Raw genomic sequence first — 26,906 nt, 5'->3', positions numbered from 1 at the left:
GAACAGGGGATTTAAACCACCCCATTGCCTGGCATCTTTTAAAATATATAGCTGCAGGAAAGGCCACAAGACAGCTCAATCTGAACAACAAAAAAGGTATTTAGGATTGTTTAACAGGTGGCCCTTTCTAATTTACATTTGCCAATACTCAGCCTGTCTATTAATTATCTGCTTGCCTAGAGTTTTTAATTAATGACTGTAAACACTACTCATAATGGAGGCGTTTGCAATTAAATCCAAGGACAGGGATAAATTAGAATCAACAGGCAGGTCATGAAGTCACATCATATTAAACTAGGCGTGTGTGTGTTTGGTAATATGTTGTAGCAATATATCACATATTTGCTTTCTGAATATTCCAGCATATGTAGTGAAAATAGCAATGGCAATAAGATTCCAGACAGATCCTTCAAAGATGTAAGGAAGCAATGTATCAGGGTGCTGTTGGGTGGCAGCCGCCACTGTCACGCTGACCAGTGATATCACTTGAATGGGTGACAGCATTGGAAAGGAGGTGGTGACCCCCAGCTTGCCCTTCCCTTCCTGATTAAGGGCCGAGGTAAACACAGCAATCATGTGATCGTTGCTTACCTTTGGTGCTAGAGGAACCTTACAGAGGACTGATTTTTTCTCTGTACTGGGCTTCTGGTGGCCATCTTGGGGGAGCCAGGGTAAAATTGGACACTGAGTTCTTCCAAGATATGGGCAGCCAAATTGGACCTTGAGATAAGCTCTAAATGGCTTTGGGTCAGTTTTGCACTCCAGCAGTGTGGGAAGTGACTAGATAGAAACAGAGTACCCATTGGCTAGGAAAAGATAGGTCTAGTGCCGGTAAAAGTTCCCGAAGGAAAATTTAGGAATTGTCCTGCAAGTTTGGAGAACGACCATGTTCCAGGCTGCATCAGATCTGATGCGTTCATCTGTAATCTATCACTAACACAGCACCCTACCATGAGAGGTCACTTTATGCCAGCCAAGGGAACCTGTTTTAGGTCTCACACACAGAGCAGCTGTTAAAGCCCCTCTGTATGCCAGAACTCCAGGCATAAAAAGCTGCTTAAAAAACTCAGTAAAAGCTTTGTATTGTACACGCATTAGGTGTGTCTTGTGTTTGAGCGCTAATGCATTCTATTGACCAAAACATTCGTTTATTCTGGCCAATGAAATGGAATATTCATGAAAGGCTAAATGTGTCTAGCGTTTAGGCACGTTCCACATGTTTTCTTCTTTTCTACTCTTCTGCTCCTCTCCTGAACATGCCTTTGGTGTTTTTTTTTTCTGTCTGTAATGCGCCTGTAAATGCCTATGTGTGCATGTACACACAGGCCTATTTAGAGGTGCTTTTACTGGATGGAAAAAAAAAAAAAAAAAGGTTAATGCCTATAACATTTGGAGTTTTTTAACCACTTGCCGACTGCCGCACGACTATTTACTGCGGCAGTCTGGCTCTCCTGGGCAAACTGAAATAGGGCTACGTAGCTCGCCCAGGAGCCTCTAGGGGGCGAGCACACGCCGCTCCAATGTCCGCCAGTCACTTGCGATCTCCCGCTGGAGAGGGAGAAAGGCAGGTGGCTAATGTAAAAAAAGCGGCCTGTGATTCTCTCTGATCTAACTGCAGAGACTACATGATCCTGCTATGTAGGATCGTATGTCTCTGTGGTCATATCACAAGTTACGCCCCCCCCCACAGTTAGAATCACACCCCTAGGGATACATTTAACCCACTGATCACTAATAAAGTTAACCCCTTTCCTGCCCGTGTCATTTTTACAGTAACAGTGCATATGTATAGAACTGATTACTGTAGAGATGTCACTGGTACTCCAAAAAGTGTCAAAAATGTCAGTCAAGGGTCCGATCTGTCCGCCGCAATGTCGCAGTCCCGCAAAAAAAATTGCAGATCGCCGCCATTACTAGTTTAAAAAAAAACAATAAAAATGACATAAATCTTTCCCATAGTTAGTAAACGCAATAACTTTTGCGCAAACCAATCAAAATACGCTTATTGTGATTTTTTTTACCAAAAATATGTAGCAGAAAACAAATTGACCTAAAATGTTAAAAAATTTTGATTTCTACATTTGTTTGGGGGGGAATTTCTTAAAAAAAAATGTGAAAAATATTGTTATTTTTTCAAAATTGTCGCTCTTTTTTTGTTTATAGCGCAAAAAGTAAAAATCGCACAGGTGATCAAATACCACCAAAAGAAAGCCCTGTTTGTGGGAAAAAAAAGACGTCAATTTCATTTGGGTATAGCGTTGCACGACCGCGCAATTGTCCATTAAATTCATGCAGTGCCGAAACGCAAAATTGGCCCTGGTCTTTGAGCAGCCAAATCCTCCGGGGCTTAAGTGGTTAAAGCAGGTGTATACCACTGGACATCTTTTTTTTTTTTTTTACCCTGCAAGGTAAAGTCATAATGTGCTAGTATGCAAGCCGAAAAGTCAGCGCCCATCTTCACCCATCTTGCTTCTGGGTTCGCGGACCCTGGGTCTGTGACTGGCCGCCGTGGCCGGAGACGCAAAGATGTCCCTCCCGCACATGCGCATGGGAGCCGCCGCTCATGGCACAGGGCTCTGAAGGAACGCCCTGGGTGGCTGTTCCTTCAGAGCGCATGCGCCAGTGATGTCACTGGGTGCATGTAACGTAAAAATCTCCTAAACAGTGCGCTTTTAGGATATATTTAAACTACCTATACAGTAGGAAAGCCTTATTATAGGCTTACCTCGAGGTAAAAGTCAACAAATGAAGTTTACTTCCACTTTAAGTGTGCAGAAGGCCTAAGCAGTACTTTTTCAGCATGTTGCCGCCTGTAAGTTCTGCATATCTGTATTGTCTTGTTACAGAACTGTAAAATGCCTTATTGTAGATATAGATACTTGGAATTAACACGTCAATGTTGTACTGTTTGTTATCTATTACATAAAACCAGAAATTTCCCAGAAGGCATTGTCTAGGCCTTCTCATGTACAACCTCATTTTTTTTTTTTTATCCCAGATACACACTATCAAAGGAATTGTCAAAGCATAAAATGACATGGTAAAAATACATTTTACGGGTATTTATACAGTACCAACCATTTACGCTTCACTTTACATACTATACATTCACATCAGTCTTGCCCTCAAGAGCTTACAATCAAAGGTCCCTACCTTAGATACATACCTATACTAGAGCTAATTTACACAGAAGCCAAAAAACAGATCAGAATGTTTTTAAAGTGTGGGAGTAAACCGTCATACTCAGAGCAAACCCACACAAGCACAGAGGGAACATGCAAACTCCATGACCAGGATTTGTACTGAGGACCACATTTCTGTATGGCAGAAGTGCAAATTACTAAGTCACATACAGTAACAATATTAATATACAGCTAAAGGACCAAAACTGGTATAAGAAAACATCCAAAAGCCTAGCTTTATTGGGTTTCTATTTGACATCATACAAAATTATCTATGCAGCTCAACAGATGTCATGTAAACACGTCCTAAGAATGCATTAAAATATTTTTGAAACAGTATGCCAATTAAACTTAAAGTAAAAAAAAAAAAGAATGTATATGAAATGCTGCTGACATAACTTAATGAGCACTTCAAGATGTCTGAACGTCAGGTCAGTTCACCACACTGGGTACCCTGGTATTCAAAAACAGCCCAACGTCTTGGCTTGAGAGACGGACGCCACTCCCACAAACCTCATATGGCTCACTGTTGGCCTATGAGGGTGCCCGTCAAAGTGATTAGCTAATAGTGAGACTTATGGGGTAGGGGATAAAGCCAGGCTCTAGACCTAAAAAGGTCAATATTTGCATACCAGAGGAACCTGGTGTCTCTTGATGTGAAGCTCTCCTATAATAAAGAAACTAGAATGTGATTTTAGTAATTGCATATTTTGGGTAGTAGTAATGTTTTCTTTAAACTAATATTAAAGCGGAGTTCCGACCTCAAATACCTTTTTTAACTAAAAATACCCCTATAATACTAATCCATCGCCCTTTACAGAACCGCTATTCTCATACTTACAAGGTGTACGGTATTGGATTTTAGTCAAAATCATACTTTTAAAACGCTGTCTGGGCGTGGCCATCTTGGATGTGGGCATCTGAAGCCGCAGTGTAATCTGCTGTGTCCTTCTTCCTGATTCCAGGGAGTGTTCTGGGAGTTCTTCCTGATTCCATCCTCCTGGGAGTGATGACAAACAGCTCCCAGGATGCAATGCAAAGGCGGAAGTGATGTCGGTGGCCGCGGCCACAGAGGGGGGAGAAGGAGGAAGTACAATAAAAAATGCCCTGAAAATAAGGTAAGGGAATTGAAAATGGTCAATTGTTGATCAGCATAGCGAGCACTCCAGGAATCACTAAAGTTACAAAATAGGCCAGAACTCCGCTTTAATTTGACTTTCCATTGATACAGGCTTGTCGTACCTTATTTGAATTATTATATTACATATCCATATAGGCAGATGCTCTTTCCCTAGGCTCCCTTGCATCTTACTTTATTCACTAAGGGTAGTCGTCATATATATTAGATAGCAGTCAGAAGATGATAACAGAGCTTTCCGAATTATACAACATGATATGGATGTGGAGATGGCAACCATCACAGCCACTGAAAGTTGTATAGTGTGCATTTCTCTGCATCAGGTCAGAGGTCCTGCATTGTGAATGAGATAATGAAGGGCACAATCACTGTGTAGCACTCCAAAGCAAGAAGTAGAGCCTGCAGATAAAATTATACTCTATACCAGATGTTTTAGAACGACACTTCCCATGATGTTCAACTACACTGCAGAGTGCATGAGCATCATGGAAAGTGAAGTTCCAAATCATCTAAGGTGCCAAGGTTTGCCATCATTGCTCTATATAAATAAATAAGGCATAGAAAATATTAACACAAACTAAGATCATTTACATGTTTGAACCTGCCTAGGGCAGCCATCAGAACATTTTGAGCCCCTTATACGTCTTTAGGCTTGGGCCTCCCTGGGTCTGACCACCAATATTCCCCAGGGCCCACCCACTGGCTGTCCCACCGAATCCACTGGTCATTCCACCGAGTCCTTTAGAGCACCCACTTTTATTTTAACACTCTTACAACTTAATATATAACAATGAATCCAATCCAGCAAAGATATATCCCAATCCAGCAAAGAGACATCCCCATATATTGAACAAAGAAACATCCCCATATATTCAGCAAAGAGACATCTCAATCCAGCAAAGAGACATCCCCATATATTGAACAAAGAAACATCCCCATATATTGAGCAAAGAGACATCTCAATCCAGCAAAGAGACATGCCCATATATTCAGCAAAGAAACAGCCCAATCCAGCAAAGAGACATCCCCATATATTCAGCAAAGAAACAGACCAATCCAGCAAAGACACCTCACAAACCAGAAAAGAGACATCCTCATATATTCAGCAAAGAGGCATCCCAATCTAGCAAAGAGATGGCCCAATCCAGCAGAGACATCCCCATGTATTCAGGAAACAAACATCCCCACATATTTCAACAAAGAGACAGTCCCATATATTCAGCAAAGAGACAGCCCATTCCAGCAAAGAGACATCCCTATATATTCAGCAAAGAGACAGACCAATCCATTAAAGACACATCCCCATATATTCAGCAAGGAGACACCTCAATCTAGCAAAGAGATAATCCAATCCAGCAAAGAGACATCGCCATATAGCAAAGAGACAGCCCAATCCAGCAAATAGACTTCTTTATCCAGCAAAGAGACAGCCGAACCCAAAAACAGACATCTCCACCCAGCAAAGAGACAGCCCAATCCAAAAAAGAGACAGTCACAAACAGCCCAATCCAACAAACAGACAGTCACAGCACAGGCCCTCATCCAGCAACATTGTCAATCAAGTTTTTATTGTGATGTCTAACAACTTGTCTACAAATCAGTCCACAGTGAGCACTGAGCAGTCCTGCAGGCAACACGCAGCGCAGCTGTTCTACACAGCTGTTGTACGGTGGTTGTACCTGCGACTGGCGTGGCACCCAAACCAGCATCTGGTCTACAGGGAGAGGCGGAGTGCGGATGATATCACTCTGCCCTCCCCCTGCAGCGGGAACTAAGTGAGCAACATCAGCTCACTCAGCAGTCACCCAGCTTTAGCAATTTCTAGTTACTACAGCAGAAACAACTCAGTCTCATTGGTTGGGACCCAAGTGGCCAGGCCCCTTGGAATGCCCAGGCCCCTTTGGATGCCCAGGCCCCTTGGGAAGCCAAGGCCCCCTACATGTGTATAGGCTGTCCCCCCCTGATGGCGGCCCTGAACCTGCCATCCACATCATTTCTTGTGGCCCAAATCCACCACCCTAACAAACCTGTATAAGGGAGCAAAATAAAGGATCACTTTTAGCAGATCAATGTCACTTCTATTTTGTATGTAAAAAACATGACTCAGACCATGTAGATCTTTTTTAACTATATATCAGATCACATGAATAGAAAATCTGGATTCATGGACACTCTTGTCACATTGGAACTGAGACAAAAATGAGCAATCAATAACATGTGTTAGGCAAGGCCAAGTTCTTCACACCAAAAGGAAGAACTTGGCCTTGTCTGGCAAATTTGCTTTCTTCTGCAATAAAAGTCATGCTTAAAGAATGGCATTTTTCATGTAAAGTTTGCCTTGAAGAGGTTGTATAAGAAAATGTACAGAGAAGCTGTCATCAGTGTATGTGTAATGATCTAAATCTACACTCCTTGTAACAGTGTAACCTTCCCTCTCCAGAAAGGCAAGTTTTTTTTTATTTACCTGTTTCTTCTCTTATGGCCTGTACACATGAGCTGAAAATCGGACAAAAAATACCGCTTTCGAAGTGGTCGTACAATAATCTACATCTTTCTAGAGCCAATCACGACATTTCATTCGATATTATCCAATTGTACAAGCACTAAACATTTTCTGGTACCATACCAGATCGTACAGTTTTCGTTTAATCAGTACAATTGTCATGCAAAAATACAATACAAATACATTACAACACATTACATCACTTCCGATTTTTTATTCTGTTGTACTAGAATTTTCTTAACTTTGGTAAACTCTTAATTTTCAAAATGCGGCTAGCATGCAAAAACAAAAAAAAACAGACGATCTCTCGTCTGATTTTCAGATCATGTGTGTACGGGCCAAAAAAAAGAGAAATTTACTGACTAGCCTTAACCTCCCTCTTTCAACGGCTCAGTTTATAACCTAGAGCAGTGATGGTGAACCTTGGCACCCAGATGTTTTGGAACTACATTTCCCATGATGTTCATGCACTCTGCAGTATAGGTGAGCATCATGGGAAATGTAGTTTCAAAACATCTAGGGTGCCAAGGTTCACCATCACTGGCCTAGAGGTTAGATATGACACAGGTCAGCCTTCTTGATTGCCCCATAGGCTGACACTTGCCTGACATAATTGCTCTAACATGAAAAGAATATAGCCAAATAATATTACACACACCTATCACTAGGAGGTAAGGCTACACTACACTAACAACTTAAAGAGACTCTGTAACACAACAGGCAAAGTCTTCCGTTAAATCAATATATATATATATATATATATATATATATATATATATTTAAAAAAAAAAAAAAGTATTTCTGTTTTATTTTAAGCAGGTAATCAGGAATAATCCACTCCACTTCCTGGAGTATAGGATCATTTTGACACCATAAATAGGTTACATCTTCTTATATGGTAAACAATTTGTAGACGGAAGCACGCATTGCAGGGTATGTACATCACCTGTGACTATTCTGTGACTACCCAAAAGGACACCAAATGACCGTATACTACAAGTTAACCAAGATAAACTGTAAGATCTAGCATCTTTACACAACAAAAACATAATCTTATTGGTTTCTGTAATTCATCCATTATCTAAACCCACTGGCCAGCAGATGAAACTTCCCATAAAACAGATATCTCTGTCTTCTATTTGCATACTTCTTGAAGACTAAACTATGTGGGCATTATGAGGCAAGGAAGGTACAAGTTGCATCACTAGTCCTGTGCTGTTTTAATAGAGTATCAACGTGGCCATTTAGACTTTCTTGTATTGAAGTGTATGGTAACTGTACTTTCTCCCTTTATTTTGTAAAACAATGTGCAAACTATTGGCGTATATAATTCCTGCTTATTCCTAATTCATACTAGGTCCACCAGAACAAAAAGTCCATCATTATACCGCAACAAGAAAATCAAGAATAGCAGAAGTTCTTAAAGAATGGCTTAAGGCAAAACATTTTTTTTTTCATTTTGGATAGACTAGAGTATGGAAGGGTTACAACCCCTGTCAGGTTCTTTCGCCATCTGCGTCCCATTGGGGAGGTTTCCTTTGACTTGTCCCACAGCCAAGACAGAAAAGGAAAGGAAATCCCCCCAAAGGGAGAGAATCCCTGGGTTACAAGAACTAATGTCCTCATTGGAAGATTTCCCCTCGATTCCTGTTCCCAAAATTGGGATTATCTTTCACTTTCACTATCTGTGATAACAGTAAACAGGACAAATAGAGAAGGCGAATCTCCCTAACGGAGACACAGACAGCAATAACATTTGGACTGGTATTCTAATCCTTCTTCATTCTATCCAAAACTAAAAAAAGTTTTAGTTACACTTAAACTTGTTCTTCCTCAGGCTCCTACAGCTTCAAGGCAAACGTGTAAATTCTCTTTCAAGTTAACAGCTTGATTAATACAACGTTGGACCAATACCAGAAGCTGAAACTCATACAGAATATTAACTGTGTATCCTACAGTCATGGCAGGCACAGACAAACATGAACACCATAAAGTAAACTGGATATAAAGCAACGAGTAATTATAAAAGCTTGGACAAGTCGTAAGTGTATAGCCAACGGCACACTGCTACTCTTCAAACATATCGGAAGGCATTATTATTTCATTTAGTGTTATTTCTTTTAGTGACATAGAAAAGTGTGCCTATACCATGAACAGCTAATTTGGATTGGTATGTTTTTTGGATGTGCATGTGCGATTAGCTTTGTGGCTTAGGTATTGTTAATATTAATAAGGATTCAAAAAAATGGGGTGATAGTGTAACATTACAGCTGTGCCCAACATGGCTATCTGGACTACAGCATAAAAGCTCCAGAAATATTGCGATGTTAACACATGGTTCAACAAAGATGGCTGTATAAGTGTTACACATACTGTTTTTCCAAAATCTTACATGCATAGCTCTATATTACTCAACACTATTTTCCAATAGCCTTGTACATGTTGTGTGACCTGTGCTAATAGCTGACATATTTATGGGGCCTAAATGTTGTCATGCTGTTAAATGTTCCTGTTATGTCCCATGTATACAAAGAAGTAATGCTAAAGGTTTCTCAAAGGGTTCTCTTAATACACGGTACACAAATGATTTTACTGTAAGATCATAGAATAGAAAACATTGGATCTATTGGTTTTCTGTGCCAACCAAGTCATCATATTTCAACCTCATTTACCTTCTTAAAGACACACAGCAGAGACATTTCCTACACATACACAAGCAATATTATAAAATGGGAGTCATGGATAGGAAACAAAGAACATGTTGTTTGAAATGAGAAATGTGAAACCTTAACCACTTTACCACCGGAGGATTTTGCTGTCTTACGTCCAGGCCACTTTTTGCGATTCGGCGCTGTGCGAATTTAACTGACAATTGCGCGGTCGTGCGACGCCGTACCCAAACGAAATTTACGTCCTTTTTTTCCCACAAATAGAGCTTTCTTTTGGTGGTATTTAATCACCTATGTGATTTTTACTTTTTACGCTATAAACAAAAAAAGAGCGTTTATTTTGAAAAAATAACAATATTTTTAACATTTTTTTATATGAAATTCCTCCCAAAAAATATGTAAAAATCTAATTTTTTTAAAATTTTTGGCCAATTTGTTTTCTGCTACCTATGTTTGGTAAAAAAAAAAATCACAATAAGCATATTTTGATTGGTTTGCGCAAAAGTTATTGCGTTTACTAACTAAGGGAAAGATTTCTGTCATTTTTGGTGTTTTTTTTTTAACGAGTTATGGCGGCGATCTGCGATTTTTTTTTTGCGGGACTGCGACATTGCAGCGGACAGATCGGACCCTTGACTGACATTTTTGACACTTTTGGGGGTACCAGTGACATTACTGCAGTAATCAGTGCTATATATATGCACTGTTACTGTAAAAATGACACTGGCAGGGAAGGGGTTAATTTTATTGGAGAGGGAGGGGTTAATGTATGCCTGGTGCTTACTAACGTGTGGGGGGGGGGGGTGACTGAGTGAGTCAGGGACAGATCGGATGTTCAGCTATGCTGAACACTCCGATCTGTCACTCCCTGTCACTTAGGAGATCCGCCCGCTCTGTTTACACAGGCGGGCGGATCTCCAAACTGGATTCCCCAACGATCGGGGAAGAGCGGCGGCGATCCCCTGGCCGACTCCCGCTGTGAATGAAAACAGCGGAAGTGCGCCTCCGGTGGCGCGCGAGCGCCGCCTACAGGGGGAGGAGTCCAGCGACGTAGGTCTACGTCGCTGGACGATAACGAGCCACTGTGCCGCAGTAGAGGCACAGTGGCCAGAGGTAAAGTGGTTAAAGAATGTTTTTAGTTGTATATTAATGGTACGTTAGCACCAATTGCTGTGATTCAACCTCCAGCCTTGGTTTGTTAGACTGTATATATTGAGTTACTATAGCTGTAGAGGTATCAAGGTGAGGGAAAGGAAGGCAGAGGATCTATATCTACTGAGCTTGAAAGGGTAAGATATGGGTATAATTAGTTTAAGGGGAAAAGTGAAGACAATGGAAAAGAGGAGAAATTAACAAGAAAAAGGGTGAGGGTGAGGTAGGAGTGGATATTATAAGGGTAAAGGAGATTAGAAAAAGAGTGACCCTCCAAATGCAAAATTTACCCTTCCAGAAGCATTGGACACCCAGAACCTCAGAGGAAGAAATGATCCTCATCTAAGCTCATCATACGTAAATAGTTTTGCCATGGTTGCCACATGCTCAGAAATTTTGAATGCCTCTCTAAAACGATGGCTGAGAGTTTGTTATTGGGAAATATGTCACAATACATAATATTCTAGAACAGGAGTTGCCAAACTGTGGGTCGGGACCCACTGGTGGGTCGTGAGCTGCGTTTGAGTGGGTCACGCTGAGCCGGAAATCACTGAGAGCGGGCCCACTTAAATTGTGCTGTGCGATCCCGCGCAGATTACAGAGAGCAAGAGTAGTCAAGTCACAATGGATTCAGGACCCCGCCCATGCAGTTTACGGAGGCTGGTCTGCATTTCCTGCGAGGAGGATACTTGCATCAGTGAGTACGTATGTGGGCTGTTATGTAGGATAGGTTTATGGGGTGCAGAGCCAGCTCCTTGGTCCTGCTGGTAGCAGCGGTGGTGGCTAGACTGGCGGCGGGATTCTCTCAGCTATAGTGGGCAGAGGCGGCAGCCTTGGTGTCATAGGAGGACCAGGTGGGCCGGCAGTGTCAGGAGCTCATGGCAGCTTCTGTGACTCCAGTAGAAGATCTGAAGGAGAAGAGCCAGGACACCGAGTCCAGCATAGAGCTCCTCATCATGGAGATTCTGGGTAAGGTGTGCTGGGCCCTGGAGAGGGCAAACAGGGGCTTCACCTTCACTGTGGACCGCTGGGAGAGGAAGGAGGGTGAGTGCCATATAGCCTGCTGATCACTGTCCTGGGGTGGTTGATTTCTGTCCTCTGCCTGCCTTATACTGTCTATGAGGGTGCTGATTACTTACAACTCCGCTTAAATGCCACAGGTTTCTGACCCCTCACTTAGAACATCTGGCAAGTGTAATCAATAATAAAATTGAAAAGTAGTAAATTGATATTTTTAATTTAACAACCCCCTTTCTTTAAAATATGCATTATTATTATTATTACTTTCATTTATATAGCGCCAACAAATTCTGTAGCGCTTTACAATATTCAATTGCAAGCAAGTGGATCCCAAAAAATAACTGTATTCAGATGTGGGTCTCGGCCCAAAAAAGTTTGGGAAGCCCTGTTCTAGAAGAATGTCAGAACTATAATAGGGCAGACATAATAATTTTTGCCATGCTACCGCTACGCTCTTCTTTTAACTCTTACCACAATGTTAATAATGGATATTGTAAAATATTAGTGTGCTCTAAATGTTTTGTGTGTTGTGTCTATTCTCTCTGTGTATTCTGTTTCTGTGTTTCTGACTTTGTGTGCTCTTGGTATGGTGTGACCATGTGTGCCCTTTCCACATGTCTGCTTTGACAGTGTGTACACGAGAATTGCCCTCATCCTTCGTTTCCTTGGGGTACAATCATTCCACAGACTTTGGGCACCAGTGAGGGCACAGGATGACAACAATGGAGGGGGTGAAGAAGTCACACAAAATGAGAATAATACAGTATAAAGGTGAGTGGGGCAGAGGGAGGGCCACACTGAGCAGCAAGTGGTAAATGAGCCATGATAATCTAAGGCTGAATGTGTCCTGGAACCTTTTTGTGGGCTGTCAGGTAAAAGAAGGTACTCTTCTACAGAGGAGGCCAGAAAGGGGAGATTTCAACAATAGGAAAAAAACTGATGGAGAATGCTCACCGAAGGGGGGGGGGGGGAGTAAAGCTTAATCGGGGGAAGAATCCTTCAGTGCTTCTTACAGAAGTGCTCTCCATTTTATTTTTTTATTATACAGGATAATTTTATCGACCTCATACAGAATTCCTACCTTGGTCATACTACTGCACAATCATACAGAGCATTGATGGACTTAATAGTTGTGCTTAACCCTTTGCAAGCTTTTGGACACCTTTGGGATGCCTGTAGAGCACCTTTCAAAGTCACATGACCACATGATGAGTTCACTGTGTTGCTTTGAAGTGAAACTAAACCCATCAAATTAACTGTTTCCTAAAACTATTACATTTAAGAAATGTTGGGAATGATAACTGTCACAGTTGCTTGTGCTTTTACCTAAACTATTAAACCATCAAATGTTTGGTGTCATCACATGTGTAGCACCATTGCAGTTGCAGATCAAACAGAGGCTAAGGTGGAAGCTTTCTTGGCTGTAAGAGATAGTACCGTAGTATTTAGTTCCCCTTAAAACAGAAGGATACTGCAGGCTGCATACCATGGCTTGGATTGAAAGTATGGGCTGCGTTGTGCATTGGTACTACAAAGTGTAACTTTATATAGTAAATTAACCCCTATGTTTTTAATCTGCTTCTTGAATATTGTGGATAAGCAACATGGGATGCCTACATGTACTTGTGAACAACCCTTAGGTCCATTTCTTCTTGCACAACCATACTGTAAACTGAGCCAACACTGATGGCAAATAACTGTGCTGTGTTCTCCCTCAAATGCTCAAATTCACATTGACACCAAACAAACTCAAACTCTTTCTTAAGAATGATGTCCTAGCACAGGGGTCTCCAAACTTTCTAAACAAAAGGGCCAATTTACTGTCCATTAGGGAGGACTGACTTTAGCCAGTGAGAGAAAAATATTCCCCAGCATCAGTGGGAGCAGAACATGTCTCAGGCTCGATGGTCAGTGGGAGTAAAAATGTCATAGCCCTTGTTGTCAGTAGGAGGAGGAATACTGCCACACCATTGGTATTAATGGGACAAATTATTCCTCATCATTGGTGTCACTGAAATGAATATTGCCCAATATTTGTTGTCCACGGAGGAAACAGTGCACCAATGTGGGCATTAGTGGGAGTAATGGTGCCTCATTGGTGATAGTGGAAGGATTAGTGCCTCATATCAGTGGAAGGAAAGTGCCCAAAGGGCCGGATAAATGTAAGCAAAGGGCCACATCTTGGCTGCAGTTTGGTGACCACTGCCCTAGTTTATTAAATGGTCATTCTACTCTAATCTCCCATGCTCCAATAGACTGCAATTCAAGCCCTTATGCCAAACTTAGTACATACATTTAGAAGTGGCCACCCTGCATCAGTTTTCAATGTCAGTTATATCAACATTACAAAATTACATTTTAAGAAGACTGAAGAACTCCTTAGCAACAATCAACTGTCGTTTTATGCATGAAACATGTGATTTAGATTCAAATAATCAACATTTAATTCTGCTACCAGACAAAAGTAAGAGCATAATAGCAAAGAAAACATAAAACCTAATTTGACTTGTTAGGCTGCCTTTTTATTTTAGCTGTGCAAGCAATGCAATGATCAGTGCTGATATGCATGCGGTATATGGAGTAATAAGTAAGCAAAATGCTAGTTTGTATGCAGTGAAGGTCCTTACCTTCAGTTATAGGGATTTTTAAGCATGTGTGCATATCCATGTTTCGCCAACTCAGCAAAACTGTGGTTGGGCAAAGACTCATTTGCACTGAAGTTTAAACATTCAACTCAGACTATCATAGTCATAATAGACAGTTGCTAGATCTTCTAATATAGCGATTCTCCAATCCATTTTATAGGTATTGCATTTACTGAACTAGTAAATACTGTATGTATACCTTTATAAAAACCAATGTATGGTAAGTATTTCCTGTTGTGGCTCACTGTATCTGAAGTATCTCCTAAAGCACACCTGAAGTGAAATGCATTTATTGTTAAGATAGTAAAGCAATGCAAATAAGGTAAGCATCAGATGAGGGCCAATAATGCTTCAACATGCATATTGCATTGGACAGTGTATTTATCTTAAATAGCCTGTGAACACACCTAAGTACAAAAAAATATCCTGATCAGTTTTTTCATCTGTGCATTTTGGTGCACTACAACACACTGTGTGTATGTCTTTAGATTCAATTAACAAGGAATGGCAGCGCACCACACAACACAGTGTTTTGCTGTGTGTTACTTTAACACATAACATTTGTGCCCTCCTTCTGCTACTCCCATTAGAGATGAAGTGATCAGTGCTGCAATCCAGCGCTCATGCTACCTGACCTGTCATGCAGGACTGTAAACAAAGGGTAGGTCACATGACACCTTGATTACACTCACCATGATGCGCATATGGGACATCTATGATGTCACAAACTAAAATGGTGGCATCGGCAGCTGGTTTATGCACACTTAAATGGTGGTTTGCAGTGTTACTACAGTGAGTCAACCCAGCCTAGAACCCTTTACACAGTACACTGGATGCTATTAGTGACAGTGTTGTGTGGTAACCTCCCAGCTCAGGATGGCTTTAGGAAATGTACCTTATTATCAATACCGTCTAATCATTTATAAATGTTTTCCAACCACATCCTCAGGTCTGTATTGTAAATGATTTACAGATTACACTAGCTTTATATTCTATGCTATGATGGCTAAGCAAGCAGAAGTATCCCCAAAATTACCCCCTGTAAGTACCCCTACATACCGCAGTTGATAACCTATGTTGATAACATTTGACAGTGTATAGATGGTCTTACAAAAACATTATTTCATTTTGTATATATCAAGTTGTGGTAACTGTAGGTGGAACCCTGCCAGCCAATTCTTCCTCCTTGAAGAGTTACGTTTACTGATTAGGTCCTAAAGTGGTGCTTAAAACCAAACCCACAACTTATACTCAGTAGGGGTAAACATTAGTCAAAGGTTGTCACTACAAAGCCTGAAAAGTCATTCTCTTGTGACTTTGTATATTTGTATCTGGTCCTGGTATGCCACCCCACCATCCCTAGCAACCACTTTAAGCATCCACCAATTATTTGAAGATTTAAGTCCTGTGGGGAGTGTAGCAAACATTTTTATTAAATTTGAACTTCCTAGTTCCAAACGTAGCCTTTTGTAGTTCTCAAAGAGGGAGAATGCACATACAGCAACAAATGACCTAGGACTGCAGTCCTACCTGGAAGCATTGACCCTGATGAAGTCCAACTTCAGTGAATTATTAAATTAATATTAAATGAAACTAAACATATTCTCTGACCTGCCATAATTGTGGTGTTTTCTGATCAAGATTACCTGTTCATTGACTTTTATGATGTACCTCTGACAATGGGCACCAGAAAATTACTGCTATTATTTGAAGCCAGAAAACCCAAGTCAATGCACAATTCTGATACTGTCTTCATTTTGTTGCTTGACTTCCATACTGTTAAGCCAATCCCCACCCACCTGCTGTCTCATTTCCCACTGAGAATGTCTCCATGTTCAATAACGGAGCTTTCACTGGATAGGGAAATGGTGGGAGGGCAGAACCTGGGAAGTCAGGGAAATCAAGCCTTTAGTAATGTGAAACTAGTTTCAGAGGGTTGCACCCAGGTGGGTTTTTTTTGTATGATAAAAGTGATAGCAAACATCTTGTTGTCTATACTCACAAAAAAGACTTCTAAATGGCCGACAGAATCGATTGTTTCCTAAAAAAATGGTTCCTCTGTATTTCCACTTAAACATAGAAACATAAGCAAGCTTCCCTACCATACAATACCACAACCATGATACCCTTTGGAAATGTATTATAATATGAAAAGACAGCATCAGGTTTTAGATATAAACATTATGCTTCTTCAAATGATCTAATCCAATTTTATAAGAAATGTAATACAGAATGCACAAACAACGATGACTGAAACCATGCAATCAAGACTATTCTCAGCAAGCACCCTTGGGTCTATTTCTAGACAAGCACCCAAGGGAAGTTCAGACACCCCAGTAAATCATCAGCATTGTGACTGTCTGATCCCTGTAACAGCAACTGGCTTGAATGACCACTCCGTTATGTCGGTAAATAGCCACTTCAGCTTATGATATTAAACCGTGCCCCCAGGAAGAGATTTCAGACACAATCAAGCTTAGATAGAGCAGCGAGATCTCAGACACAATTACTCAGAAACATTTCTATGCAAATTTCCTCATGTAAGCTCTCCAAGCAAAGCCAATACGCCTTTTGTATTACAATGAACAGACAGAAGAAATGTTCCCTGTTGCAACCCTGGTGTTTCCATTGTCCATTTCTAAAGAACTGCACAGGTGTTGGCTATTGTTATAAGACGGATAACTAGACATACTAAGGATGTGATGTACATATACACTTAAAGAGACCCTTTTTCCAATCATTACCATGGTCATGTATTATAAATGAGCCTAGCTATTCTGCATGAACTTCCCTTACCTGCAGTGACCATGGTCTCTGTAAATATCACCATAGACTGTTAATGAACATCTAATCCACACACAGCCATAACAACTACTAAAACATTTCCAGATAACAGGTGCCTTTTTTTTTTAATCAGATAATCCTATATTGCTTCACACATAAAACAAAGAAAACATATATAATACAAATGAATTATATAAGCCTCCAAAAGCCCTTTTTATCTCATACAGCTATACAGATATAGAATGCAAGACATAACCATGCAAGCCGTGGCATCTCAGACATGCCACCCGTTGTGGTACAAAGCTTGTTGTTGAGAAGAGAAACCATAACATAATGCATGCCTCTATATTCACACCCCCCAGACCATTTACCTCAGGTGACTTACTTGTGAGACACTATGCCATACATAGGTTGACCCGAAGTGCAACAGCCATGCAACAATGAACACAACCCACCTGCTCAGGGCCTTGGAAGCAGATTCTGCACTGCGGGGTCCTCATGCCACTATCGATACTGCTGCCCAGGGAAACGGCGTCCAGCGCAGCCCCGAGCCTCCCGTCCTTCTCTTCCAGTCCCAGGTTGCGGGTTCTAGGATCAGACCCATAGTATTCCTCATCATCGTCTCTAGAGGAGCAGTCCGCAAAGGGTGGCCATCCACAGCCCCCCACGCCAAGTCCGCGCATAGCGTGGCCCGGCTCAGGTTCACTTCGCCCAGATCGGGTCAGCACCAGAACCTTCAGTTCATTAAAGAACATGCGAAGCCGGTACTTAAACATCATTCACCAGCCGGCGGTCTGGGTGTTTGGGGGCTTCCAGGACACAGCCAGACAGGTCCCAGAAACAGAGGCATGGACACTGGTCCAGAATGACCCAATGATAATAGAATGCTCCTCGCTCCTCTGTGCTCCTGTGTACCAGGGAGAAGACTGCACTGCATGGGGTTAAGTGAGTGCTATTCCCTATTGTCTATCTAAAGGGTCTGGAGGGACTGCAATAAGGTGCATCTACCAACCCTTAAAAATTAAAGGGGGGGGGGGAGAAAATAATCTGAGCTCAAATGATTCATCTGAGAAAATCAAATTAAAGCGGGTATAGGGGAGCTTGTATAAGAATAATTGTAATGTTCCCGACAAGCATTACTAACAAGTGCTGAAAAAGGGGTCAGCCAGGGGGAGACCTGCAACCTTACTGCAAAGGGGGCTGACAGCTGGTAAGGGGGGAGGTGGGCAACAATCTAATGTCTACCACCCGAAAGCAGAGGGAAGGCGGAAACGGTTAAATGCAACTGAATACACGAGAAAGCAATTAACGTAGATGCAGGATGGGAAAAGAAGAAGCAGACTGCCTGGGATAATGAGATATCTTCTCTGCCCATCCTATTTCTAGGAGAGCGTCGCCTTCCATGCCCCCCTAGTAACAACCAAATATCCACCCTAAAAAAAAATGAAAAAGGCTATTCTGCAAAATCAGCCCACAAAAAAAGAAATAGCAATAATCCAGCGTAAAGGCAACGATCTGGACAAGGTGCTGGATTTTCTCCAACCGTTGGATCTTATGTCTTCCCTCCCCCTTGCTTCCTCTTTCTTTTCCTCGGATGAAACACGCAGGGCTTCTCTTTTGTTTCAGCTCTCAGCATCCCCAGTCTGATCTGTCTTGCCATCCATCCACTCGTGATTTAACCGAGGGACCTGCATCAGCAGCAGCTCATACATTGATCCTGCTGGGCAGCCACCTCACTGCAAGGGAAAAAAAAAAAAAAAAACGCACACAACATTTAGGGCAATACAAACACAATGTAAGATCCCCCCCTAAATTCACAGATAAGAAGCTTATCCCCCACTAGCAAGCCATACATAAGACACATAAAAATACACGCCATGCACATGAATCCGAATAAGGATGCTGATTCCTTACCATTCACAGCCTTCTGGCTCCAGGAGATGCATTATTTCCACCCAGCAGCACAGAATTATTATTATTATGTTTTTTTTTTTTATTATTGCATTCAGCTGTGGCAGAAATGGATAGCTATAAAGTGAGGGCTGGATAAATATGGCTTCTTCTTCCGGTATGGCATGTTAAATAAAACATTTTTTTTTTTTGTAGAGTGTTTTTGTGCGGTGGGGTTGGGGATGTGATCCAGGCTTGTGCTGCGCATCTGCAGCTGGGTGAGGGATCTAAGGGGACCTGACGTGTGCATTCACGTGGGAGTGGGGCGGGAGATGTGAAAGTGACCGGTGTGGGGATGCTAGGCTTAACCTGGCTCATTCACAGACAACCCCTGCTAGGTTAGGGTGTGCAAAATAATACCAGCCACAGCTGGGAAGAAAGGAAACAACACCCCGGGCACTGTGTGCTTCATGTTCATTGTAACAGCCCTTGAGAGATTAGTCAGGTTCTGCAAGCAACCAATACTGCCATTGAAAAGCTCACAGCCTTGTATACTTAACCCTTTCCAGCCAGAGGGATCCAGCCCTTTGAATCGTATTTATGATCAAAACAAAAAAATCACAAATTAATTTCCACATTGAATTTCAAATATTTTTAGCTTACTCCTATTAAACGCTTGAGCTATGGAAGGTTTTACCCCCCCCCCCCCAGAGCATTGTTTTCCTGTTCAGCATTGCACTACTTTAACTGGCAACTGTGCTGTCACTGTACACAAATTAAATTGATATAATTTTTTTTCACACAAATAGAGCTTTATTTTGGTGGTAGTTAATAACCACTCGGTTTTTATATTTGTTATTATATAAATGAAAAAAGACAGAAAATTAGGAAAAAACAAAATTTTCTACTTATAAAACGTATTTAATAAAAATCTAATTTCTTCATAAATTTATGTTTAATCTATTATCATTGAAGTTGAAAACGTGCATATAATAATACACTGAGGTAACCAAAACCAGGAAACAGCAGTCGGAAGCAAATCGTGATCAGTACAAAAAGTAAAGCAACAATATCAGGTCATAGGTACTGGACACAATATTATAGAATGACACATGGTTCCAAGCAATTCACATATGCAGGCAACTAAGGCCCAATTCAGTTATACAAAAGGATCGTATAACAGTATAACAGTCAATCCTATTAAGCTAAGCATCATATAGTTATTAAGATAAAAATGGAAGAATGACCTATGAGAATCACAAGAAGTCTCTTCCCTGCGCCAATGATGTAAGGAGGTAATATGTAAACAATAAGCTGCCACCTAACAAATGATGACAATATAGATAAAAGGGTGAATTGGATCAATTGACCCAGAGCACCAGGCGGCGCTGATAAATCATATATAAATAGTCTACATGAATGACCTATACTCAAGGGACACAAATGATAATAGTTCAATAAATATAATAAAATATACAATAGATAAAATATGCAGTAATGGAACTAATTATAATAAAAAGGTCAATGTATATATATATATATACAGTATATATATATATATATATATATATATATACAGTATATATATATATATATATATATATATATATATATATATATATATATATATATAAATGCTCTATAAACAAGTCCATTTGGTAAGGGATGATCCTGAAGTACACCATGTGAGGGAAATCCTATAAATGGTATAAATAGTCCTTCACTACACCACGTGCAGCCTCTCCCAATGGTACCGCACTCACCAGAAATCAATGGGTAGAAGGCACATAATTTCCTTTGAATGCAACCAGGAACGCAATGACCACCCCTAACTGGATATTCCTAGGCAGATACAAGCAGTAATCCTGGAATGAGCAATTCTCTCCACAACATTCCTCTTCACTCGAAGAAGGGAGATGACCAGGATTCTTATCACAACTCTCCACCCACAAAATCCAGAGCAAATTCCAATCATAGGACATGCAAGATATGTAAAGAGGGGAGAGTAGGATGATAACTTTATTTCCCCATATAAACCCCCCTTACACATTGCACTTACAACAATAAAGTAAAACTGTAGCATATATAACAAGCCTTTAAGACGGCTGGACCTGCATTACTTGTCCTCACCTGATCACCGACCAGCAGTGGAGCGAAGCGATGGATAGTTGTAGCAGTCCAGGTGCTTGACAGAGCCGCGTAGTCACGCCCTTACGTGTATCGCCATGGACTTCATCAGAGGGCGCCCTTATTATTTCAGATTATATTATTTCAGTAATTCAATTCAAAAAGTGAAACTCGTATATTTTATATAGATGCGTTACACACAGAGTAATATACAGTTAGGTTCATATATATTTGGACACAGGCACACTTTTAGATGTTTCCGGTATTTACCAAAATATATTCAAGCTATAGTTATATAATGGATATGGACTGAAAGTGTACACACTCAGGTTTAATTCGAGGGTATGTACATCTAAATCGAAATAAGGGTTTAGGAATAGTGTTGAGCGAACACGGACTGTATTATTCGTGTTCGTACCGAATAATTGGATTTTTTGTACCCGAACACGGACACGGACACTTTACTGTATGTTCGGGTAAAAATCCGTGTTCGGTCGTTTTATTTCCGGGTTTTGCATGCTTTGGCGCTCTTTTCATGGCGGGCTTTCAACAGCCAATCAACAATCGTTTAACTGGTGTGCCTTAAGCCATCCCAGCCATGCCTGCAAATGTCTCAGTAGCTGTGATTGGCCGTCTGAAGCATGTGACCAAGTCTTTATAAGTTCGAGGCAGCCGCAGCGGCGTCATTATGCTGCTTAGATTCAGGGACAGAGCACACATCAACGTGCTGGCTGCTGATTAGGGAAAGATAGGCAGGAAAAAACCATTTGTGTCCGGATAGAATTGAGGGACAGGTCGGAGTGTTTAGGCAGGGCGAGTTGTAGGCATTTTAGGGATAGAGTCTGCTGAATTATAGGGTCAGTGTCTTCTACAAACTACAATCGATATTGCTGTGTGGGGGGTGGGGTCTGCACTCAATCCTGATCTACGATCTCTTCTCAATCCTGTTAGGGACAGAGTCTGCTGAATTTTAGGGAAACTGTGTTCTACAAACTACAATCGATATTGCTGTGTGGTGTGGGATTGGAGATAGGCAGGTGTCAGTGATCCACATCCATTTTTCTGTGTGTGAGCTGCAGTGAACACAATCTTTTTGGGCTGCAGTGAACACAATCTTTTTGGGCTGCAGTGAACACAATCTTTTTGGGCTGCAGTGAACACAATCTTTTTGGGCTGCAGTGAACACAATCTTTTTGGGGTGCAGTGAACAAAATCTTTTTGGGGTGCAGTGAACACAATCCTTTTTGGTGTGCAGTGAACACAATCTTTGTGGGGTGCAGTGAACAAAATCCTTTGTGGGGTGCAGTGAACACAATCTTTTTGGGGTGCAGTGAACAAAATCCTTTTTGGGGTGCAGTGAACAACATCCTTTTTGGGGTGCAGTGAACACAATCTTTTTGGGGTGCAGTGAACAAAATCCTTTGTGGGGTGCAGTGAACACAATCTTTTTGGGGTGCAGTGAACACAATCTTTTTGGGGTGGAGTGAACAACATCCTTTTTGGGGTGCAGTGAACAAAATCCTTTTTGGGGTGCAGTGAACAAAATCATTTTTGGGGTGCAGTGAACACAATCTTTTTGGGGTGCAGTGAACACAATCTTTGTGGGGTGCAGTGAACACAATCTTTTTGGGGTGGAGTGAACAACATCCTTTTTGGGGTGCAGTGAACAACATCCTTTTTTGGGGTGCAGTGAACACAATCTTTTTGGGGTGCAGTGAACACAATCTTTGTGGGGTACAGTGAACAGAATCTTTGTGGGGTGCAGTGAACACAATCTTTGGGGGGTACAGTGAACACAATCTTTGTGAGGTGCAGTGAACACAATCTTTGTGGGGTGCAGTGAACACAATCATTGTGGGGTGCAGTGAACTCAATCTTTGTGGGGTACAGTGAACACAATCTCATACTTCTGAAGGTTTGAGGGTGCTGCCTGTTCCATACTCCCCCTACTCCTCATCTAGCCTTTTAGGGGTACAAACAATAGTAATTGGGGCCTAGTGTGGTTGTGTACGTGTGATATACATACACTTTTTTGGGATCATATTTTCTATTCCGCTATTTAATCAAAAACCTTTGGGGATCAGTTAAATTGGGGGATAGTCTGTGTTGGTACGTGTGAGAGAGATCCACCTTTCCAAGTTGTTGGGGTTCATCTCATACTTCTGAAGGTTTGAGGGTGCTGCCTGTTCCATACTCCCCCTACTCCTAGCCTTTTAGGGGTACAAACAATAGTAATTGGGGCCTAGTGTGGTTGTGTACGTGTGATATACATACACTTTTTTGGGATCATATTTTCTATTCCGCTATTTAATCAAAAACCTTTGGGGATCAGTTAAATTGGGGGATAGTCTGTGTTGGTACGTGTGAGAGAGATCCACCTTTCCAAGTTGTTGGGGTTCATCTCATACTTCTGAAGGTTTGAGGGTGCTGCCTGTTCCATACTCCCCCTACTCCTAGCCTTTTAGGGGTACAAACAATAGTAATTGGGGCCTAGTGTGGTTGTGTACGTGTGATATACATACACTTTTTTGGGATCATATTTTCTATTCCGCTATTTAATCAAAAACCTTTGGGGATCAGTTAAATTGGGGGATAGTCTGTGTTGGTACGTGTGAGAGAGATCCACCTTTCCAAGTTGTTGGGGTTCATCTCATACTTCTGAAGGTTTGAGGGTGCTGCCTGTTCCATACTCCCCCTACTCCTAGCCTTTTAGGGGTACAAACAATAGTAATTGGGGCCTAGTGTGGTTGTGTACGTGTGATATACATACACTTTTTTGGGATCATATTTTCTATTCCGCTATTTAATCAAAAACCTTTGGGGATCAGTTAAATTGGGGGATAGTCTGTGTTGGTACGTGTGAGAGAGATCCACCTTTCCAAGTTGTTGGGGTTCATCTCATACTTCTGAAGGTTTGAGGGTGCTGCCTGTTCCATACTCCCCCTACTCCTAGCCTTTTAGGGGTACAAACAATAGTAATTGGGGCCTAGTGTGGTTGTGTACGTGTGATATACATACACTTTTTTGGGATCATATTTTCTATTCCGCTATTTAATCAAAAACCTTTGGGGATCAGTTAAATTGGGGGATAGTCTGTGTTGGTACGTGTGAGAGAGATCCACCTTTCCAAGTTGTTGGGGTTCATCTCATACTTCTGAAGGTTTGAGGGTGCTGCCTGTTCCATACTCCCCCTACTCCTAGCCTTTTAGGGGTACAAACAATAGTAATTGGGGCCTAGTGTGGTTGTGTACGTGTGATATACATACACTTTTTTGGGATCATATTTTCTATTCCGCTATTTAATCAAAAACCTTTGGGGATCAGTTAAATTGGGGGATAGTCTGTGTTGGTACGTGTGAGAGAGATCCACCTTTCCAAGTTGTTGGGGTTCATCTCATACTTCTGAAGGTTTGAGGGTGCTGCCTGTTCCATACTCCCCCTACTCCTAGCCTTTTAGGGGTACAAACAATAGTAATTGGGGCCTAGTGTGGTTGTGTACGTGTGATATACATACACTTTTTTGGGATCATATTTTCTATTCCGCTATTTAATCAAAAACCTTTGGGGATCAGTTAAATTGGGGGATAGTCTGTGTTGGTACGTGTGAGAGAGATCCACCTTTCCAAGTTGTTGGGGTTCATCTCATACTTCTGAAGGTTTGAGGGTGCTGCCTGTTCCATACTCCCCCTACTCCTAGCCTTTTAGGGGTACAAACAATAGTAATTGGGGCCTAGTGTGGTTGTGTACGTGTGATATACATACACTTTTTTGGGATCATATTTTCTATTCCGCTATTTAATCAAAAACCTTTGGGGATCAGTTAAATTGGGGGATAGTCTGTGTTGGTACGTGTGAGAGAGATCCACCTTTCCAAGTTGTTGGGGTTCATCTCATACTTCTGAAGGTTTGAGGGTGCTGCCTGTTCCATACTCCCCCTACTCCTAGCCTTTTAGGGGTACAAACAATAGTAATTGGGGCCTAGTGTGGTTGTGTACGTGTGATATACATACACTTTTTTGGGATCATATTTTCTATTCCGCTATTTAATCAAAAACCTTTGGGGATCAGTTAAATTGGGGGATAGTCTGTGTTGGTACGTGTGAGAGAGATCCACCTTTCCAAGTTGTTGGGGTTCATCTCATACTTCTGAAGGTTTGAGGGTGCTGCCTGTTCCATACTCCCCCTACTCCTCATCTAGCCTTTTAGGGGTACAAACAATAGTAATTGGGGCCTAGTGTGGTTGTGTACGTGCGAGATACATACACTTTTTTTGATCATATTTCCTATTCCGCTATTCAATAAAAACCTTTGAGGATCAATTGAATTGCGGGATAGTCTGTGTCGGTACGTGTGAGAGAGATCCACCTTTCCAAGTTGTTGGGGTTCATCTCATACTTCTGAAGGTTTGAGGGTGCTGCCTGTTCCATACTCCCCCTACTCCTCATCTAGCCTTTTAGGGGTACAAACAATAGTAATTGGGGCCTAGTGTGGTTGTGTACGTGTGATATACATACACTTTTTTGGGATCATATTTTCTATTCCGCTATTTAATCAAAAACCTTTGGGGATCAGTTAAATTGGGGGATAGTCTGTGTTGGTACGTGTGAGAGAGATCCACCTTTCCAAGTTGTTGGGGTTCATCTCATACTTCTGAAGGTTTGAGGGTGCTGCCTGTTCCATACTCCCCCTACTCCTCATCTAGCCTTTTAGGGGTACAAACAATAGTAATTGGGGCCTAGTGTGGTTGTGTACGTGCGAGATACATACACTTTTTTTGATCATATTTCCTATTCCGCTATTCAATAAAAACCTTTGAGGATCAATTGAATTGCGGGATAGTCTGTGTCGGTACGTGTGAGAGAGATCCACCTTTCCAAGTTGTTGGGGTTCATCTCATACTTCTGAAGGTTTGAGGGTGCTGCCTGTTCCATACTCCCCCTACTCCTCATCTAGCCTTTTAGGGGTACAAACAATAGTAATTGGGGCCTAGTGTGGTTGTGTACGTGTGATATACATACACTTTTTTTGGATCATATTTTCTATTCCGCTATTCAATAAAAACCTTTCTAGGGCAAGATCTTAAATTACAGAAATATGAGGAGACCGTCAAATAAGGGCCGTGGCCTGGGTCGTGGTGCTGCTGGTAGAGCTCCTGTTGCAAGGAGAGGACATGGTCGATCTGTGCCAGCTACACGCACAAGTGAAACACCTTCCTCAAGTGTGAGTAGGCGACAGAACCTGCATCAGTATTTGGTAGGGCATCAAACGCCCCTAGAAGTGATGAGGCCAGAACAAGTTGAGGCGATAGTAGATTGGTTTGCTGCTGACAGTGCCTCCAGTTCCTTCACATTGTCTCCCACCCAGTCTACTGCAGAAAGGTCAGAGTTGGCACCTGCAGCCAATGTCCAACCGTCTTTCACCTCACCCCCTTGCAAATCAGGCCAGCAGTCTGAGCCCCAAGCCATACAGCAGTCTCTTATTCTTTTTGAGGACTCTGTCAGCAGGGTTTCCCAGGGCCATCCACCTAGCCCTGCCCCAGAAGTGGAAGAGATTGAGTGCAGCGATGCCCAACCACTTATTTCTCAAGATGAGTACATGCAAGGATCATCGCAGCACGTCTCCGATGATGACGAAACGCAGGTGCCAACTGCTGCGGCGTTCAGCATTGTGGAGACCGACAAGGAGGGCAGGGGTGAAGACTGGGTGGAAGATGATGTGGAGGACGATGAGGTCCTCGACCCCACATGGAATGAACGTCATGCAGGTGACCTGAGTAGTTTGGAGGAAGAGGCGGTG

General features: G+C 41.8%; 1 protein-coding gene across 1 annotated transcript in view; it reads right to left on the bottom strand.

The window, feature by feature from the left end:
* Positions 1 to 19,261, bottom strand: part of MARCHF9 (membrane associated ring-CH-type finger 9) — a 318,438-nt gene extending 299,177 nt beyond the window's left edge. The window contains exons 1-2 of the mRNA XM_082246606.1: positions 19,008 to 19,261; positions 17,549 to 18,829 (exon numbers count right to left, since the gene is read on the bottom strand). Of these exons, the coding sequence (XP_082102732.1) occupies positions 17,549 to 17,872 (324 nt within the window). The 5' untranslated portion in view covers positions 17,873 to 18,829; positions 19,008 to 19,261. The remainder of the gene's footprint in view (positions 1 to 17,548; positions 18,830 to 19,007) is intronic.
* Between the last annotated feature and the right edge of the window lie 7,645 nt (positions 19,262 to 26,906).

Source organism: Pelophylax lessonae (assembly GCF_965119305.1).
Source record: "Pelophylax lessonae genome assembly, chromosome: 2".
Lineage (NCBI taxonomy): Eukaryota > Metazoa > Chordata > Amphibia > Anura > Ranidae > Pelophylax > Pelophylax lessonae.
The sequence above is the reverse complement of the archived record's forward strand: the minus strand, read 5'-3'. Positions and strand labels throughout refer to the sequence as shown.